Source organism: Engystomops pustulosus, unplaced genomic scaffold (genome assembly GCF_040894005.1).
Source record: "Engystomops pustulosus unplaced genomic scaffold, aEngPut4.maternal MAT_SCAFFOLD_109, whole genome shotgun sequence".
NCBI classification, from domain to species: Eukaryota; Metazoa; Chordata; class Amphibia; order Anura; family Leptodactylidae; genus Engystomops; species Engystomops pustulosus.
This window is the reverse complement of record NW_027284991.1, coordinates 171,296-191,068: the sequence shown is the minus strand read 5'-3', so window position 1 is coordinate 191,068 and position 19,773 is coordinate 171,296. Positions and strand designations below refer to the sequence as shown.

Genomic DNA, 19,773 nt, shown 5'->3' with positions numbered 1-19,773 from the left:
AAAATGAAGTGTCCCTGTGTAGCAGGATAGAAGAGCAGGTAGAGGGGGAGACACAGTACAGAGAAGTGTCCCGTGTAGCAGAATAGAAGAGCAGAGATAGGGGGATAGACAGTATAGAGAAGTGTCCCATATAGTAGAATAAAAGAGAAGGAAGAGGGCGAGAGACAGTAGAGAGAAGTGTCCCTCATGTAGCAGGATAGAAGAGCAGGGAGAGGGAGGGGAGACAGTACAGAGAAGTGTCCCTCATGTAGCAGGATAGAAGAGCAGGGAGAGGGAGGGGAGACAGTACAGAGAAGTGTCCCTCATGTAGCAGGATAGAAGAGCAGGGAGAGGGAGAGAGACAGTACATAGAAGTGTCCCCGTGTAGTAGAGTAGAAGAGCTTAGAGAGGAGGGAGACAGTAAAATGAACTGTCCCTGTGTAACAGGATAGAAGAGCAGGGAGAGGGGGAGAGACAGTACAGAGAAGTGTCCCGTATAGTAGAATAAAAGAGCAGGGAGAGGAGGAGAGACAGTACAGAGAAGTGTCCTGCATAGCAGAATAGAAGAGCAGAGATAGGGGGATAGACAGTACAGAGAAGTGTCCTATATAGTAGAATAAAAGAGAAGGAAGAGGGGGAGAGACAGTACATATAAATTCCCTTGTGTAGCAGGATAGAAGAGCAGGGAGAGGGAGGAGAGATAGTAGAGAGAAGTGTCCCTCATGTAGCAGGATAGAAGAGCAGGGAGAGGGAGAGAGACAGTACAGAGAAGTGTCCTCGTGTAGTAGAGTAGGAATGCTCATAGAGGAGGGAGACAGTAAAATGAACTGTCCCTGTGTAGCAGGATAGAAGAGCAGTGAGAGGGGGAGAGATAGTACAGAGAAGTGTCCCCGTATAGCAGGATAGAAGAGCAGGGAGAGGGGGAGAGACAGTACAGAGAAATATCCTTGTGTGGCAGGATAGAAAAGCAGGGAGAAGGGGAAAGACAGTACAGAGAAGTTCCCTGTGTAGTGGTATAAAAGAGCAGGGAGAGAGGGAGAGACAGTACAGAGAATTGTCACATGTAGCAGGATAGAAGAGCAGAGAGAGGGAGAGAGACAGTACAGAGAAGTGTCCCTGTGTAGCAGCATAGAAGAGAAGGGAGAGGGGGAGAGACAGTACAGAGAAGTCTCCTGTGTAGCAGCATAGAAGAGAAGGGAGAGGGGAAGACAGTACAGAGAAGTGTCCTGTGTAGCAGTATAGAAGAGTAGGGAGAGGGGGAGAGACAGTACAGAGAAGTGACTCCGTGTAGCGGGATAGAAGAGCAGGGAGAGGAGAGACAGTACAGAGAAGTGTCCCTGTGTATCAGCATAGAAGAGAAGGGAGAGGGGAAGACAGTACAGAGAAGTGCCCTGTGTAGCAGCATAGAAGAGTAGGGAGAGGGGGACAGACAGTACAGTACAGAGATTTGTCCACATGTAGCAGCGTAAAAGAGCAGTGAGATACTCTATCTACCTTATATCTATGGATCTTTCTATATATCTACAGTATCTTTAGTGATTTAAAAATATATGCTGTAATACAGAGTACCATCTCCATATATACAGGTACATGTATATCCCTTGTAAAGACGGCTCCTCCCATCCTCTCATAGAGAGCAGTGCAGCCTGTAACGCACTAGTGATGGTCAAGTCCTCCATGAAGTCGGTTCAGGGTTAAAGTCCCTTAATGGACAATAGGAGATTTCCATAAATCCACTTGTACTTTCTGTTCCTTACCTTTGTCTAGAACAATCCATAAACATTGTCAGTGAGTTGAGTGATGTGGAGGTGACGCAGCCGGAGAAGGCAACATTTGAGTGTGTGACGTCCATTGTGTCTGTGAAGCCCCCGAAGTGGATCCTGGGGGGAAATGTCCTTCGAGATGGAAAAGACATCAGCATAGAGCAGGATGGGACAGTGCACCGACTCATCCTGTGGAAGACTTCCCTGGAGATGAGCGGCTCCATACAGTTTCACATCGGGAAATCTAAGTCAACAGCTAATCTGGTGGTGAAAGGTAAGTGGTGGTCCGCTCAGCGCTGCACTCCTCCACACACATGGTGACCTCTGACTCGTTTCTCTTTGTCTTCTCCAGACATTCCAGTGAAGGTCACTGAGAAGCTGGAGGACAAGGTGGTCAGTGAGCGCCAGTCTGTCCTCTTCTCCTGCGAGTTCAAACCTCCTCCAAAATTTGTGGAATGGTTCCAGGGGAAGACACTGATCGTAGCCTCAGACCGGTACAAGATAAAGCAGGAGCGTGGCACAGCAGAGCTGAGGATTGTGAAGGCATCTCCAGAGGATAGCGGCTCGTACACATGTAAAGCCGGAGCAGCCGAGACATCTGCCACACTCACAGTCCAAGGTAAGGATGATGTAAGGAATAAGAGTTCCACGCGTCACGGTATTTCGACAGGCACATAACATCTGTCCCCCACTTTGCAGCTCGGGATGTCAAAGTGCTGAAGCCGCTGGAGAGTGTGGAGGTAGAGGAGGAGAGCTGTGCCATCTTTACCTGTGAGCTTTCCCACGATGATGAAGAGGGCGAGTGGTTCCTTAACAACACCCTGCTGTACACCAACAACTACAATGACATCAAGAAGATAGGTGGATGCCACACGCTGACCCTCAAGCAGGTGGCCGCCCAGGACTCTGGGACCATCAGCTTCAAGACCCAGAAGCTAACGCTAAATGCTGAGCTGAAGGTCAAAGGTAAGTGATGGGGCTCCTAAGAAAAGATCTACTTGTCTGTAATCTCAAACATTAAGCCAGACCCTTGTCTGATAATGCGTTCTTGTATGAGGACCTTCAGGTGAGGAGACAACTCTCCGAGCAGAAAATGTTGACATAGGGACCCTGCAGGAAGTGCTTACTCTATTTTATATTGGGTTATGATCTGTCTTTCATGCAGAGAAGCCTGTAGTGTTCATGAAGTCCCTGGATGATGCGGTGGGTGAAGAGCGGGGGGTGGTCACGCTGAAGTGCGAGGTCTCCAAACCCAAAGTCACTGCCATCTGGAAAAAGAATGACCAAGTTCTGCCAAACGGAGACAAATATCAGCAGATGCAGGCCGGTAAAACTGTGTCTCTCACCATCCATAACCTAATGAAGGCTGACGCCGGACTCTACACCTGTGACATCGGCACGGATGTGGCCAAGTCCAAGGTCGGTGTTCAGGGTAAGTACATGGTACAGAGTGCATGAGCTCGCTGGTTCTGTAGTTGGTAAGATATATCACAAGCTTGGCAACCTCTGAGACTGCATCTCCTTAGCGACTATGTCCTCAGTGACTGCTCAGGCCCCGGCCTCCTCTTAGCCTCAACGCTAGATGTCACTGACTGCCACCACCAAAATAGTGTCTGGTCCTGGCTCCATTGCCAAGTAAAACAATTTGATAAAGAATTCCAATAATAAATGGTTGCTACTCGCCCACGGTACATGAGGACCTGACAGATTTTCCATAGTTGACGTGGCAGATTACATGAGGCCCCCTTGGTCACTGATGGCCTTTCCACCATGGTCGCCATGGGACAATGTATATCCCCTCCTACTGTGAGACCTTCTCCCTATAACTGATGTGTGATGTGAGGAGTCAGCCTCCAATCTTCTGCCCTCATCTCAACAGAACTGAGCATCGGAATCACCAAACGCCTGAAAAGCACCGAGGCCAAGGAAGGCGAGAGCTGCAGCTTCGAGTGTGTCCTGTCTCATGAGAGCATCGATGAATGTTCCTGGACAGTGAACGGGCAGGACATTGAGAGCGATCAGAGGTTCAAAGTGTCCAACCAGGGCCGCAAGTATCAGCTGAACATCAAGGAGGTAAAGGCCAGTGATGCCGGGGAAGTCGTCTTCACAGCTCGCAATCTGTCATCCAAAGCCACATTGACAGTCAAAGGTAAGTTCTATCACCAACCACCACTACTACTGCTGCGGCTGCGGCTGGGCAGGGATGTAGTAGATGAGGGTGGTTGATGATGAAGATGGGCAGTGACAGGGATGTGATGTTGGTAATGTGATCAGCCATAGCCACAGATGCCGGTGATGAAGGTGTTTGGTGATACGGGCAATGGTTATGATGGATTTTCACATTATTTGCTGCTCTGGTTTTGTATTTGTAGAGAAACCGGCAATAATATCCAAACCCCTGGTAGATAAATCCTCAGTTGCTGGAGAGGACATTGTTCTGAAATGTGAACTCTCCAAGGAAGACACAGACATCAAATGGTCCAAGGATGGAAAGGTTCTAAAAAGAAGCCAGAAGTATGACATCTGTCAGGAGGGCACAGAGGCTTGGATTATCATTCATGAAGCCTCAGCCAAGGACTCTGGAGAGTATGTGTGTGAGACCTCCATCTCCAGGACCAAGGCTTCAGTGCAGATTGCAGGTAGGTCATGGGGAGGAGGCATCTGCTGGAAGTGGCTATGAGGAAGTGTTGGTGGCTTGACATCGCATGGGAAATCCTGGTGGGTCATCAGTGGCTAGGAGGTGCCGGATGGAGTCATTAGCTGAAAGGTTCTGGTGGGTCGGCATTGGCTGAAAGGTTCTGGTGGGTCAGCATTGGCTGAAAGGTTCTGGTGGGTCGGCATTGGCTGAAAGGTTCTGGTGGGTCGGCATTGGCTGAAAGGTTCTGGTGGGTCGGCATTGGCTGAAAGGTTCTGGTTGGTCGGCATTGGCTGAAAGGTTCTGGTGGGTCGGCATTGGCTGAAAGGTTCTGGTGGGTCGGCATTGGCTGAAAGGTTCTGGAGCTCTAATTGTGCAGAGGAGACCCTACTACTACTACCACCATCATCATTACTGGGAGTGACGGCAGTCCAAGAACATTGTCCCACTCATTAATGTTCAGTAAAAGATGAAGATGGGAAGGGTTTACAGTATATTGTGATGGGGGCAGCTGAGGACTGCATGACCCAGGCTACTGCACCACCTACCTGTCTTCTTCTCCTGCACCACCTACCTGGCTTCTTCTCCTGCACCACCTACCTGGCTTCTTCTCCTGCACCACCTACCTGGCTTCTTCTCCTTCACCACCTACCTGGCTTCTTCTCCTGCACCACCTACCTGGCTTCTTCTCCTGCACCACCTACCTGGCTTCTTCTCCTGCACCACCTACCTGGCTTCTTCTCCTGCACCACCTACCTGTCTTCTTCTCCTGCACCACCTACCTGTCTTCCTCTTCTGCACCACCTACCTGTCTTCCTCTTCTGTACCACTTACCTGGCTTCTTCTCCTGCACCACCTACCTGTCTTCCTCTTCTAACTGCTTCATGGAAATATTGTATATTATAAAAATGAGGTTACCCGACTTCCAATACCCACATAAGATGCAGCGTGAATCAGCCAGTTTATCTCTCGTTGTGGTGGATTGTATTAATCCCTTAGTGGGGACCAGGGCAGGAGTCCTCTTGGGACCACAAGACTGTACCTTGTCCAAGGGGGTCACTCATTGGTCACTCATCTGATCAGACACAGGGATGAAAGCCCTGAGCAACATGGGTATCGGAAAACAGGTAAATATTGCATTTAACACAATTATGTGACCCTTTAAGTTTTTGGGCCGAGGTAGTGGCGCTATTTGCCAGCCCTCTATTTTGTGTGGATCCATAAAAACGGACTATGTACAGATTACATAGGGACAATGACGACACGTGGACTGCAAAGAGTTTGGTAAGGGGCACATTGCTGCGGATGAGCGGATGTTTGCATTGATACCATGTTGTGCCATGTATATGTCTGATCACATAAGATGGGAGTTATGCTTGTATGATGGACTCCTACACAGAGGTAAGTACAATGTAAGTGCAGGACATATCACATTAGTATCTTCCCGTGTGAAAGCTACAACTCCCAGCAGGTAAAAGAGATGATGAAAACTGTAGTTCTTCTGCCCACTCTTTACTCTAACCAACCATCCCATGTTATAGTTATATATCGTTATATGTTTCACAATGTGATAGCTCATTCCCCAAAATGATAAATCTTACCCTTTAGGCCCGGAATCCATTGCTGGGACATCTACTATAAATCTCTGGTGGTTGGGTGTAGAAGCTTTTGCTGCGGCTCACCCACAGGCGCTTTGTTTTAGGCCTCATATTCACGTGTGTGCACTTGGTGGACTGGAAGCAGAGGGCCACATGATCCTTTTCCGTGGCCCCTCAATAGGAAGGGACTGCCTGTGATGCATAGACGGCAGCAATAGTAACTGTGCTGGTATTTGTGGTGCAGTGCATGCGCCGCGCAGAGAACAATAGAAAGTAATGGGCCCATTACACAGTCCGGTGCGTGAGGCCTTACTCTGCCCCCATGTCTGATATATGACAAGCTTGGCAACACATACATTCAGAAAAATGAAAAAGTGCCAAGTGAGAGGTCAAAAAAGTAAATGAACAATAACATGTAAATATCATCGAGCCTCTGCTTACTGCCCGAGCCCAGGACATGTGAACACTAGATGAAAGGATGGATAGTTACCTACATATAGTAGGTTTACCCATGCGCTCACCCATGCACTCACCCATGCACTCACCCATGCACTCACCCATGCACTCACCCATGCACTCACCCATGCACTCACCCATGCACTCATCCATGCGCTCACCCATGCGCTCACCCATGCGCTCACCCATGCACTCACCCATGCACTCACCCATGCGCTCACCCATGCACTCACCCATGCGCTCATCCATGCGCTCACCCATGCACTCACCCATGCACTCACCCATGCACTCACCCATGCACTCACCCATGCGCTTACCCATGCACTCATCCATGCACTCACCCATGCGCTCACCCATGCGCTCATCCATGCACTCATCCAAGCACTTACTTGTGACACACAGGCAGAAGTAAAGATTTCATTCCAAATCCCAATCCCAGGACAGCAGTAAAGGGAGAGGACTTTAGCACATGGAAGAAACAGCTTATAACAAATAGTCCATGAGAAATAGGAATGAGCAGTTCTGAATGGTGTGCCCCTCCCCCCTGACCCGTCTTCTTACTGACCTGTGCCCCTCCCCCCTGACCCGTCTTCTTACTGACGTGTGCCCCTCCCCCCTGACCCGTCTTCTTACCTGGAAGTTGTTGCACCCTGAGGAGAGTGTTATAGAAATAATGTGAAGCAGCTCATCTCCATTTCTCTGCTTGTGTAGTGATTGCACATGCATCCTGCTGCTCCCCCAGACCTTGGCTGTACACACGGCATCTCTAGGCCATACTGTGTAGGGACAGGAGGCAGCACAGTCGGGCCCCTCCAGTCTCAGATACTGCAGTGGTTGTGGCACATATTAGCAGCCAGAGCGAGGGGTCTCATCCTCCTGCAGCTCCAGCAGTGAGGAGTAACCTGCTCTCTTCTTCTCCCTGCCCGAGCGCTGGAGGAAGATGAGACTCCTGTCCTGGCGCTCCAGTAACTAAACTCAATGAGAGTACTTCCGCATTTACCTGTCCCCAACGCAGGAACCAGTTGAGTCCTAAGGACCAGCGAGCAGGCACACAGTGGAGGCAAGAGATGTCAGGGCCCACCGGTGATTTCCCAGCACACCGGTGGGCCAGTCCGACCCTGTGTGTGTATAGTATATAGTGACTGCAGGGATATATTTATGTGTACAGTATTTAATGACTGCAGGGATATATTTATGTGTACAGTGTATAGTGACTACAGGGATATAGTTATGTGTACAGTATATAGTGACTGCAGAGATATAGTTATGTGTACAGTGTATAGTGACTGCAGGGATATAGTTATGTGTACAGTATATAGTGACTGCAGGGATATAGTTATGTATACAGTATATAGTGACTGCAGGGATATATATGTGTACAATGTATAGTGACTGCAGGGATATATTTATGTGTGTACAGTATATAGTGACTGCAGGGATATATTTCTGTGTGCAGTATATAGTGACTGTAGGGATATATTTATGTGTACAGTATATAGTGACTGCAGGGATATATTTATGTGTACAGTATATAGTGACTGCAGGGATATATTTCTGTGTGCAGTATATAGTGACTGCAGGGATATATTTATGTGTACAGTATATAGTGACTGCAGGGATATATTTATGTGTACAGTATATAGTGACTGCAGGGATATATTTATGTGTGTACAGTATATAGTGACTGCAGGGATATATTTATGTGTACAGTATATGGTGACAGCAGGGATATATTTATGTGTACAGTATATAGTGACTGCAGGGATATATTTATTTGTATAGTGTATAATGCCTGCAGGGATATATTTATGTGTACAGTATATGGTGACAGCAGGGATATATTTATGTGTGTACAGTATATAGTGACTGCAGGGATATATTTATGTGTACAGTATATAGTGACTGCAGGGATATATTTATTTGTATAGTGTATAATGCCTGCAGGGATATATTTATGTGTACAGTATATGGTGACAGCAGGGATATATTTATGTGTGTACAGTATATAGTGACTGCAGGGATATAATTATATATGCAGTATATAGTGACTGCAGGGATATAGTTATGTGTACAGTATATAGTGACTGCAGGGATATAGTTATGTGTACAGTATATAGTGACTGCAGGGATATATTTATGTGTGCAGTATATAGTGACTGCAGGGACATATTTATGTGTACAGTATATGGTGACTGCAGGGATATATTTATGTGTACAGTGTATAGTGACTGCAGGGATATATTTATGTGTGTACAGTGTATAGTGACTGCAGGGATATAGATGTGTGTAGTATAGTAGAGGGCCAGGCCAGTGATACCAGGAGAACATAGCGTCTGCAACAGGAGAGAAGGGTTAATGGTGTCAAAGGCAGAGGAAACATCATGGAGGAGAACTGTGAATGACTTGGATGCGTTCGACTGACTTCTGATATTTTATGGTAACATTTCATTTTTCACCAGAAACTTCCTCGGGTCCATTCCTTGTTTTTCCAGAGTTGAGTTTTGAGGGTAGAGAGGGGGCACATATTTATTTCTTCAGGCTCGGGAACAAAACCGTCCTGTCCCTGCCCTTCTTCAGCGTCACTGGTAGCAAACATGGGGACATTGCAGAAAGACTTTCATTTAGGAAAAACTTCTTCACATTCTTCAGGAAAACTTTAGAATTGCGCCCCCAATATTCCGATGAAGATCCATTACCATTTCCACACGAGACTCTCAATCTCAGATATACAGGAGGATCTCTGGGTGGTGAGGAGCATCTCTCTGCTTGTTAGATACTGGGCTGCAGATATTCCTGCACCTCATCTGACAAGCAGGGAGCAGCTGCAACCTGTACATCTGTGCCCCCCCAATATCTAGAGGAGCATAGACTGAGCATGTGCGTCCTCCCAATATCTAGAGGAGCATAGACTGAGCATGTGTGTCCTCCCAATATCTGAAAAGCATAGACTGAGCATGTGCGTCCTCCCAATATCTGAAGAGCGTAGACTGAGCATGTGCGTCCTCCCAATATCTGAAGAGCGTAGACTGAGCATGTGTGTCCTCCCGATATCTAGAGGAGCATAGACTGAGCATGTGCGTCCACCCAATATCTGAGGACCGTAGACTGAGCATGTGGGTCCTCCCAATATCTGAAGAGCATAGACTGAGCATGTGCGTCCTCCAAATATCTGAAGGAGGATAGACTGAGCATGTGTGTCCTCCCAATAGCTGAAAAGCGTAGACTGAGCATGTGCGTCCTCCCAATATCTGAAGAGCATAGACTGAGCATGTGTGTCCTCCCAATATCCGAATGAACATTGAATAAGCATGTGTGTCCTCCCAATATCTGAAGAGCCTAGACTGAGCATGTGTGTCCTCCCTATATCTGAAGAGCGTAGACTGACCATGTGCGTCCTCCCAATATCTGAAAAGCATAGACTGAGCATGTGTGTCCTCCCAATATCTAGAATGCATAGACTGAGCATGTGCGTCCACCCAATATCTGAGGACCGTAGACTGAGCATGTGGGTCCTCCCAATATCTGAAGGAGGGTAGACTGAGCATGTGGGTCCTCCCAATATCTGAAGAGCATAGACTGAGCATGTGCGTCCTCCCAATATCTGAAGAGCGTAGACTGAGCATGTGCGTCCTCCAAATATCTGAAGGAGGGTAGACTGAGCATGTGTGTCCTCCCAATATCTGAAGAGCGTAGACTGAACATGTGCATCCTCACAATATCTGAAGGAGGGTAGACTGAGCATGTGCGTCCTCCAAATATCTGAAGGAGGGTAGACTGAGCATGTGCATCCTCACAATATCTAAAGAGCGTAGACTGAGCACGTGCGTCCTCCCAATATCTGAAGAGCATAGACTGAGCATGTGTGTCCTCCCAATATCTGAATGAACATTGAATAAGCATGTGTGTCCTCCCAATATCTGAAGAGCATAGACTGAGCATGTGTGTCCTCCCTATATCTGAAGAGCGTAGACTGAGCATGTGTGTCCTCCCAATAGCTGAAGAGCGTAGACTGAGCATGTGTGTCCTCCCAATATCTGAAAAGCATAGACTGAGCATGTGCGTCCTCCCAATATCTGAAAAGCATAGACTGAGCATGTGCGTCCTCCCAATGTAATTCCCGGAATATTTGTTAGTACAAACAAAATTTTCAGTTTTTGTTGTTGACAAAGGGGCAGATTTATCAAGCTGTCTAAAAGCAAAAATGTTCTTAGTTGCCCATGGCAACCAATCACAGCTCAGCTTACATTTTATCACTGCTCATTAATATTTTAAAGGGGAGCTGTAATTGGTTGCCATGGGCAACTAAGAACATTCTTACTTTTAGACAGCTTGATAAATCTGCCCCAAAGTTTTTATATTTTTGTATTTTTTGCTGAAATCTGCACTGAGGTGGCTCAGAGTGTGGGCCGGGGCATCAATCCTTGTGTGCATAACCCTGATGACCAAAGGCCTCGGACCCTGGAGCCCCTCATCTAGGCAGATAATGTATGACGAGGTCTCATGACCTAATATGAAGGATCAGGAGATTTAACTTCATCTCTCTATCTCCAGAAAAGCCCAATAGGTTCACCAAGACGCTCTCCGATGTGAAGGCGGAGGAGGGGGAGGCGGCCATCTTTACCTGTGAGACGGAGAGGAGTCCACAAACCGTAAAATGGAGGAAGAGTATCACTGAGATCAAGACGTCCAAGAAGTATGAGGTCAGCCAGAAGGGTAATGTCCTGAGCCTCTCCATCAACGACCTGGAGAAGAACGACAGTGACACCTACACATGTGATATCGGAGATGACCAGAGCAAGGCCAGCCTGACCGTCACAGGTATGAGCACCACTGCTGATACCCCACTGCAGCTATACGCCCATCCTCCAGTATTCACCACTATTGGTCACTTACAGTCTACATTAAGGGGTGCAGACTCCAACCAAATATGTTCTAGCTTTTCTGTGGTTTAGGCTCACTCCTTGTCTGCCGGGACCTTCTCACTGTGAAGGCACATGATGGATGCAGGGTTTAATAGTGCTACACGTTGGTAATTGTGGTATTGTTCTCCAGAAAACTGTCCTTAAGTTGGGCCATGTGGAAGGGGGTGGAAGCAGTGGGTACAGTCACACTTGGGTACCGTTCAGGGGACTCTTAGAAGACCATCACTATGAACAATGCATTATAGTTGAGGTCTGGTACGTAATCTGCTGGAGAATATGGAGATTTCCAACAATCCTGAAGATAAGGTTCTTGTCACTCTCTGTAACCTCTCAGATCATGTCCTCTCTGACGTGTGTCGCCTCTGCTGGATGATCCTCCGTGTAGCTTTTCATTGTCTGTAGAGCTCTCCTTAGCGTTGTCCATGCATGGACATCAATGGAAGTTACAAGTCAGGCCTTACCCCAACTATACAAAATATGAAGGACCCCGAAGAGTGGATATGTGGCCACCAAGCCCTGGTCACACACTCAATCCCAATGGACCTTGGTGTCTCAACTATCTGTATTAATTTTAGGCCACAAGGTTCTCATAGTAGAAGACCTGGAAGATGCTGAAGTCTTTGAGGGAGAGTCGGTCACGTTCAGGTGTAGGATCTCTCCGGCACATTACCCAAAAGTACAATGGTCCCTGGATAAGACCCCGTTACATACAAATGATGTCAATGACATACAAGCCCTGGCCGGGGGCTGCCACACCCTGACTCTCAAGCAGCTGGGGGTGAAGGACTCTGGGATGGTCACGTTTGAGGCCGGAAACCAGAAAACCTCAGTAAATCTTATAGTGAAAGGTAATGATATGTATGAACCGACCATCATAGCTCCAGGGCAAAAAGCCTAAACCAGATACCAAAAGCCAAAAACAACAAGGACCTACTTGTAATGAGAAGCCCAAATCATGGAATATCAATCCATATATTACAGTCCTGCTGCTAGAAACAACATATACAATGGTATGATAACACATCTATCCAGGGGTAATGCAGAGTACACAGAGCACAGCAGTGTGAGGACGCACCCCCAGTGCACTGGGAGAAGCTACAATCCTTGAATATAAATCCATATTTCACAGTCCTGCTGCTACTATATGTAATGGGCTCAATATATCAGTATGAATGAATATACAGTCACTTTATGGTAAGTTATTTTTTTTTAAACTAAAATGAGATCATTGAAATACTCACGTGGTGGTCCGCACCAAGTACAACACAAGGAGTAATACATAGAGAAGATACCAACCAATGTTGACCACGTACATTACAAACCAGAGTGTTTGACATTTCTAGTGGCATTGGATCGGCACCACATCACATCGATCCGTCAGCCTCTTTTAGTGGTGGTGCCAGGGCGGGGGCCAGTGAAATATATATATATACATGATTTTCTTCAGTTGCCATGTAGAATACTGTCGTTAACCTTTAGAAGAGCAGCAGGACACGCTATACATCTGTCATCTCGTGTTATTCTAGAGAAGCCGTCGGGGGTCCGGGTGGAGGTATCTGTGGGGGAAGTTGCTACTCTTCACTGTAAATCCTCCTATCCCCATGAGCCCATCACCTGGTATAAAGACATGAAGGTCCTCAGAAGGTCCTCCAAGCATCAGATTACTAGATCTGGATGTGACAACAGTCTGGTGATCCGGGACACGACTCACCTAGACTCTGGCGCGTATGTCTGCGATTATGGAGCAGGGAGATCTAGCATTGTCCTTGACGTGAAGGGTAAGAGCATCATGGAGAATGGTTTTCATTAAAACATCAACTAATAAGATCTCTGTGGGAACTCAGCAGATATTTGCAGTGTGATGATAGAGGGATAGGATTACTCCACCATAAGAAGCCAAGGTTGACTCCTGGAGACCCAAATGGTTTTTCCAACCAATATGGAAAGACCAAACTCATCAGACATATCGGTGATGACTCTCCATCCATCCTTGAGGATAACCCAGCCACTCTCTGGAGACAAGAACGTCACTCAAGAAAAACATTGCCTTCATGACTTCACAAAACATTTTTGATGTTTTTGTAATCTTAGTTTACTGAGAATTTAGAAGACAGGACCTCATAATCTCCGGCTTGTTGCATTCTCTGTTAGGTTCTTCCACAATTCTTCCATAACAATGACACATTGGAAAGCAGATCCTGATTGCTTTATTAATCTTGTATCACAGAGTTCAGCGTCTTCCATGAAAATAACCGCCATGAGATCTCACCGCCTCCCGTGTCCACATCGCTTCCTGACCATTTGTCTCCTCAATATCCCTTTGTCTTTCTCTAGAACCTTCTGTCCCACTCCAAATTACTTTTTCCCCCAAAATGCTTAGTCATCTCCAGACTCTCTGTCCTCCTCCTCCAGACTCCTCTGTCCTCCTCCAGACTCCTCTGTCCTCCTCCTCCAGACTCCTCTGTCCTCCTCCAGACCCCTCTGTCCTCCTCCTCCAGACTCCTCTGTCCTCCTCCAGACCTTTCTGTCCTCCTCCTCCAGACTCCTCTGTCCTCCTCCAGACCTTTCTGTCCTCTAGATTCTGGACTGGACCGTCATATTCAAACCCTTCTGCCTCCTCCAAACTTCTGTCTCACTTCTAGACTTCTTTATACTCCTCCAGACCTCTCTGTCCTCCTCCAGACCCCTCTGTCCTCATCCTCCTCCTCCAGACTCCTCTGTCCTCCTACTCCAGACTCCTCTGTCCTCCTACTCCAGACTCCTCTGTCCTCCTACTCCAGACTCATCTCTCCTCCTCCTCCAGACTCCTCTGTCCTCCTCCTGCTCCTCCAGACTCCTCTGCCCTCCTCCTGCTCCTCCAGACTCCTCTGTCCTCCTCCTCCAGACCCCTCTGTTCTCCTCCTCCAGACTCCTCTGTCCTCCTGCTCCCTCCAGACTCCTCTGTCCTCCTCCAGACTCCTCTGTCCTCCTCCAGACTCCTCTGTCCTCCTCCTCCCTCCAGACTCCTCTGTCCTCCTCCTCCTCCCTCCAGACTCCTCTGTCCTCCTCCTCCTCCAGACTCCTCTGTCCTCCTCCTCCTCCAGACCCCTCTGTCCTCCTCCTCCAGACTCCTCTGTCCTCCTCCTCCTCCAGACTCCTCTGTCCTCCTCCTTCTCCAGACTCTTCTGTCTCCCTTTAGACTGCTCAGACTCACTCTTGGCTCTTATGTCCTTCTCTAGAGTCAACAATTTCCCCCAGTCTTCTCTGTCTCGTCGCCCCTTTGTAACTTATCCACTTGACGGCCACATGATTGATCTTGCTGAAATTTGAAATGTTGAATCCCTCTCCGCCTCATCATCTTCTATGAATTGACATGGGGGGGGGGGTCCTTCAGATTTTGTTTTGTGATACTGACAGCTAATTCTGTAAGTAGTGTCAGGGCCACTCATGATTGCACTGTGATCTACAGGATCTACTTCCTCTTCTTTTTGATGACTTTGTAACCAATAGACACGGACTTTTAGCTTTTGGTCCTTTCCCATGAAGCGTTATATATGACTGCACTCTCTATAATGATAACTTTGTATATTGCATGTTGCAGCTGTCCAGGCTTTCTTCAAGCGTGAAGTGCAGAGCATGGAGGCCGAGGAAGGGGCCACGGCGACACTCTTCTGTGAAGTCTCAGATGACAGAGCGACAGTGCAGTGGAAAAAGGATGGAAAACTCCTGAGCTCCAGCAATAAGTATGAGATGAAAATGAAGGATCGGAGGGTGGAGTTAATGATTCACAATCTGCTCAAAGAAGATGCCGGAACATATGTCTGTGTCACTGGAGAACGGACATCATCTGCAACACTATCCGTCAAGGGTAAATTGATAAGATAAAGTGGAGACTTGGCAGCGCTTACACCTCCTGGTCTTCTATGCATGATTTGTTTTTTTACCAGTCCAAACAATTTTCTATAAGAAAAAAATTCCAGTTTTTGTCTATATCTCTTATAAAGACCCAGGTGTCTCCATAATTACGGATCCTGTAGAGTCTGTGTCAGGCACCAGGGGTAGTGGACCCACTTAGCCACCGCGGACGATGACGTAAGCCGACACCTGGGACCGGAGTCTAAGTGGCACCCGGTTTTCACCAGAGCCCGTTGCAAAATGGGTTGGACTTTCTGAGGAGTAGTGCCACCAGGTCGTTCCACAGGCACAACTTTGTCCGCGGTGGAGCTAAGTCGAGGTGCTGAATCGGAGACAGGCAGGAGGTCAGGAGAGGCAGCACGGAATCAGAGTCGGGACGTAGCGGAAGGTAAGGGCAGACAGCACAGGAGTGAAGTCAGGAACGGAATCAAGGTCACAACGGGAAATCAGTCTAAACACACAGGGCAAGGAACACAGCTTTCTAAATGTCATGGAGGCACAAATATTTAGCAGGGGACACAGGAAGGAGCCAGGAATTAAACAGGAAGGGCAGCCGGCCAGTGCCGATTATCGATGTGCTGGCCACTTAAATCTCAGAACGCTGGCGTTCTAGGAGGTAGGGACGCACGCACCAGAGCAAGGAGACCGCTGGTGGAACATGGACAGGTGAGTGATGCTGCTGCAGGGAAGAGAAGTCGCAGAAGCACCTTTGGCCCCCCCTTGGGCCTCCCCTTCTTCTTGGTCAGAAGGAATCTTTGTAGGAGAGTATGGTCCAGGATGTTATCCTCAGGCTCCCAGGATTTCTCCTCTGGCCTGAACCCATTTCAGTCGACAAGGAAAAACCGCTTCCCCCTAATTGTCTTCATATCCAGGAAGTCCCTAACCTCAAAGACTTTGGTGGAGTCCATGAAGCTGAAAGATGTAGATGAAGAACAAGCTGGCAAGGCAAGGAGCTGACGGAAGTCCTGTTAGAGGCACAAAGTGGAGAACTAGTCTGTTACCTTCCCAGATGACAGTATTGCCAGAGGAAGGAGGAAGATCCAGGATAAAGTCCATAGCCACATGAGACCACGGGCAGCTTGGTATCAATAACGGCAGGGTAACCAGCTGGTTTGAGATGAGATGGAAGTGCAGGAGCCCACAATATCACTTACATCCTTTTACCAGATCTGGTCACCAGTAGAAACGGGAAATGAGGTCGACTGAACATTGCACTTCAGGGAGCCCAGGCACACGGTAACAATGTCCCCAAGTCAATATCCTCTTCCGAAGAGCAGGTCAGATGCAGGAGGAAGCTGCCGCAGATCCACAGGAGCAGTAAGAACCAGACGTTCAGGTCGAACAGTATGCCAAGGAGCAGGACCTGGCACAAGAGAGGGCATCTGCCTTAACGCAGGACTAAAATGTAATAGGAAATTGAAGCAGTAGAAGATGAGGGACCAACAAGCCTGTTGTGGATTGAGACGCTGAGCAGTCTGGAGGTCTTTGTGATTAGGTGGCCCTTTCTCGGTAAGAATGGCTCCAACACCAACCGAGGAGGCGTCAACCTTGAGCAGGAACAGTTTCTCTGTATTGGGCCAGGTAAGTACAGGAGAAGAGACAGACTTCAGCAGACTTCAGCTTGGAGAAAGCTTTTTCAGCCGCTGGAGGCCATGGCTTAGGATTGACATTTTTCCTTGTCAGTGCCACAATGGGAGACATGAGGGAGGAGAAATGCAGAATGAACTGCAGGTAGTAATTAGCGAAGCCCAGGAATTTTTGGACAACACAAAGTCCTACTGGACGAGGCCACTGAAGTACCGCAGACAGCTTGGCAGGATCCATCTGAGGTCCCTTGTCAGAAATGATGTAACCGAGGAACGGTAGACTCTTCTGGTGGAACTGGCACTTCTTGAGTTTGGTATATAGCCGATTAGCCCTTAGGCGCCTGAGAACTTGTTGCATGTGGACTTGATGAGACTCTAGGTCAGAAGAGAACACGAGGGTGTCGTCCAAGTAAACTTTAGGTCTCTAAAGATGTAATTGACAAATTTTTGAAATACTGCAGTCCAAAGGGCATGACCAGATACTTGAAGTGGCCGTCCTGAAAGTTAAAGGCGGTCTTTCACTCATCACCCTCATGGATACGGATAAGATTATATGCCCAACAGCCCCCCCACCCCCGAAAGGTTCAAATTAGAGATGGTCTTGGCTCCACAAAGGCGGTCAAATTCCTTGATCAGGGGTAGTGGGTACTGGTTCTTCACTGTAACCTTATTAAGCCCATGGTAGTCAATGCAGGGTCGGAGAGAACCGTCTTTCTTGACCACAAAGAAGAAACCAGCACCGGCAGGAGAAGAAGATTTTCGGATGAACCCATTCTCCTTGATTTAGGCTGACATTGCTGTGGTTTCAGGCACAGACAGTGGGTACACCACGGAGGAGATGTGCCCGGCAGCAGGTCAATAGTACAGTCGTAGGGATGGTGCGGTGGCAGAATCTCTGCTTCAGCAAAGTCCATATGAGAATCTGGGAGACCCAACAGAGCCTTGGAGGACATTGGAGAATGCACGAAGGCCACTGGATGAAGTGCCACTAGACGGCAAGACTGGCATTCTGGTCCCCAACAAAGAACTTCCCCAGTCTGCCAGTTGAGCACAGGTGTAAGGAAGACCCAGAAGGACAGAAGACATGGAACAGAGTAGCACATAAAATGAAAGTCTCTCCTTGTGCAACTTGCAGATACAGAGGCTTGGTGCGGTACCGGATCGTAGAGAATCTACCCACTGACAGATGTGACCAGCGGCTTCTCGAGATGGACCTCAGGAAGATGATACTGAGAAACCATGGCAGCATCTACGAAGTTTCCTACAAAGCCGAAAAGCAGGAAGGCAGAGGCTTGAAACTGACAACCTGTCCTGGAGCTGAATAGGACACATATGTTGAGGCATGGAGAAGCTTTGTTCTCACCTAGGGACGCTTCTCCCAAGAACACAAGGAGCATGCGTTTCCCAATTACTGAGGACAAACTGGACAAGTCTGGAGAAAGTTTCGGGCTGGCAGAATAGATTCAGAGGTTCTGCTGTCTTCGTCTAGAGCACTCTTGGGGTGTTAGCCTGGTTTTATCCACCTGCATGGGTTCCTCGGTAGCAGACTCAGAGAACGGCAGAGGGGACCTTTGGAACAATCGACCCAAATGGGGTAGTCGTTGGACTCTTGCTTGCATTAGTTGAGCTCACAGTTCCTCTGAGCATTTAGAGAAGGGGATGTCAATCCGGGTAGCAAGAGAGATCACGCCGCTCAGGGAAGATGGCAGGTCCCGTGCAGACAGTGGGGCAAATTTACTTACCCGGTCCATTCGCGTTCCAGCGGCGGCTTCTCCGCTCTGGATTCGGGTCCGGCCGGGATTTAATAAGGTAGTTCTTCCGCCGTCCACCAGGTGGCGCTGCTGCGCTGAAAGTAAACTCATCGCGCCGGAATGCACCGAGCTGGACCAGGTGAAGGTAAGCGGTCCTTATGCGACACATTTTCGGTTTTTAAATGCGGCGGTTTTTCCGAATACGTCGGGTTTTCGTTCGGCCACGCCCCCCGATTTCCGTCGCGCGCATGCCAGCGCCGATGCGCCACAATCCGATCGCGTGCGCCAAAATCCCGGGGCAATTTAAGTACAAGCGGCGCAAAACGGAAATATTCGGGTAACACGTCGGGAAAACGCGAATCGGGCCCTTAATAAATGACCCCCAGTGTGTCTTTGACCTGACTAGACAGTACTCTTTTAAAGATTGTGAGCAAGGTTGCCTCATTCCAATCCAGCTCGGAAGCTAAAGTACAGATCTGGACCACGTGGTCACAAACTGAGTTTCAGCAGAAGACACCCGGGCCGGTTCCTCAAAGACGGACCGGAATTCAGAGGAGAATGTGGTGATATTGGCTGTGACTGGGTCTTTCCCCATGCCAGGGCCTTCCCGGGAAGGAGGCTGAGGATGAAGGCCACTTAAGACCACTCTCTGAGATTAACTGGGTAGGTATAAGTTCAATGTGCAAGGATGATAAAACCCCTGCACGACTTCATCAAACTTGGAAGGCAAGGAGAGTCTCAGCCTAGGTTCTGCGGTAGGTAGACAAACTGTTGTAGCAGAAGAGACCGCAGGAACTTGATGCTGCAGCTGAGTAGCCATCAATTGCTGCAACATGGTGGCGGTGACTTGTCCAAGTTGCTGGCCTTGCACAGCAATCTGATGGGACTGCTGGGCCACGATGGTGGTAAGATCAGCCAGGTCAGGTAGCGGAACCTTGGTGGGTCCGTGGCCAGATCTTACTGTTAGGATCCAGGAGTAATGGACCCACTCAACCACTGGGGACAATGACGTTAGCCGACACCTGGCAGCGGAGTCTAAATGGATTCGGGTCCGGCCGGGATTTATGAAGGTAGTTCCTCCGCCGTCCACCAGGTGGCGCTGCTGCGCTGAAAAGCATTGGAACGCGCTGGAGTTCACCGGCTCGAGCTGAGTGAAGGTAAGCGGGTCCCGAGCGACACATTTTCGGTT

General features: G+C 48.4%; 1 protein-coding gene across 1 annotated transcript in view; it reads left to right on the top strand.

Annotated features, from left to right (window-relative positions):
- Positions 1 to 19,773, top strand: part of OBSCN (obscurin, cytoskeletal calmodulin and titin-interacting RhoGEF) — a 155,949-nt gene that overhangs the window by 111,811 nt on the left and 24,365 nt on the right. Inside the window, exons 28-35 of the mRNA XM_072131628.1 lie at positions 1,747 to 2,016; positions 2,095 to 2,361; positions 2,442 to 2,708; positions 2,908 to 3,174; positions 3,622 to 3,891; positions 4,115 to 4,381; positions 10,983 to 11,249; positions 14,934 to 15,200. Coding sequence (XP_071987729.1) covers positions 1,747 to 2,016; positions 2,095 to 2,361; positions 2,442 to 2,708; positions 2,908 to 3,174; positions 3,622 to 3,891; positions 4,115 to 4,381; positions 10,983 to 11,249; positions 14,934 to 15,200 — 2,142 coding nt within the window. The remainder of the gene's footprint in view (positions 1 to 1,746; positions 2,017 to 2,094; positions 2,362 to 2,441; positions 2,709 to 2,907; positions 3,175 to 3,621; positions 3,892 to 4,114; positions 4,382 to 10,982; positions 11,250 to 14,933; positions 15,201 to 19,773) is intronic.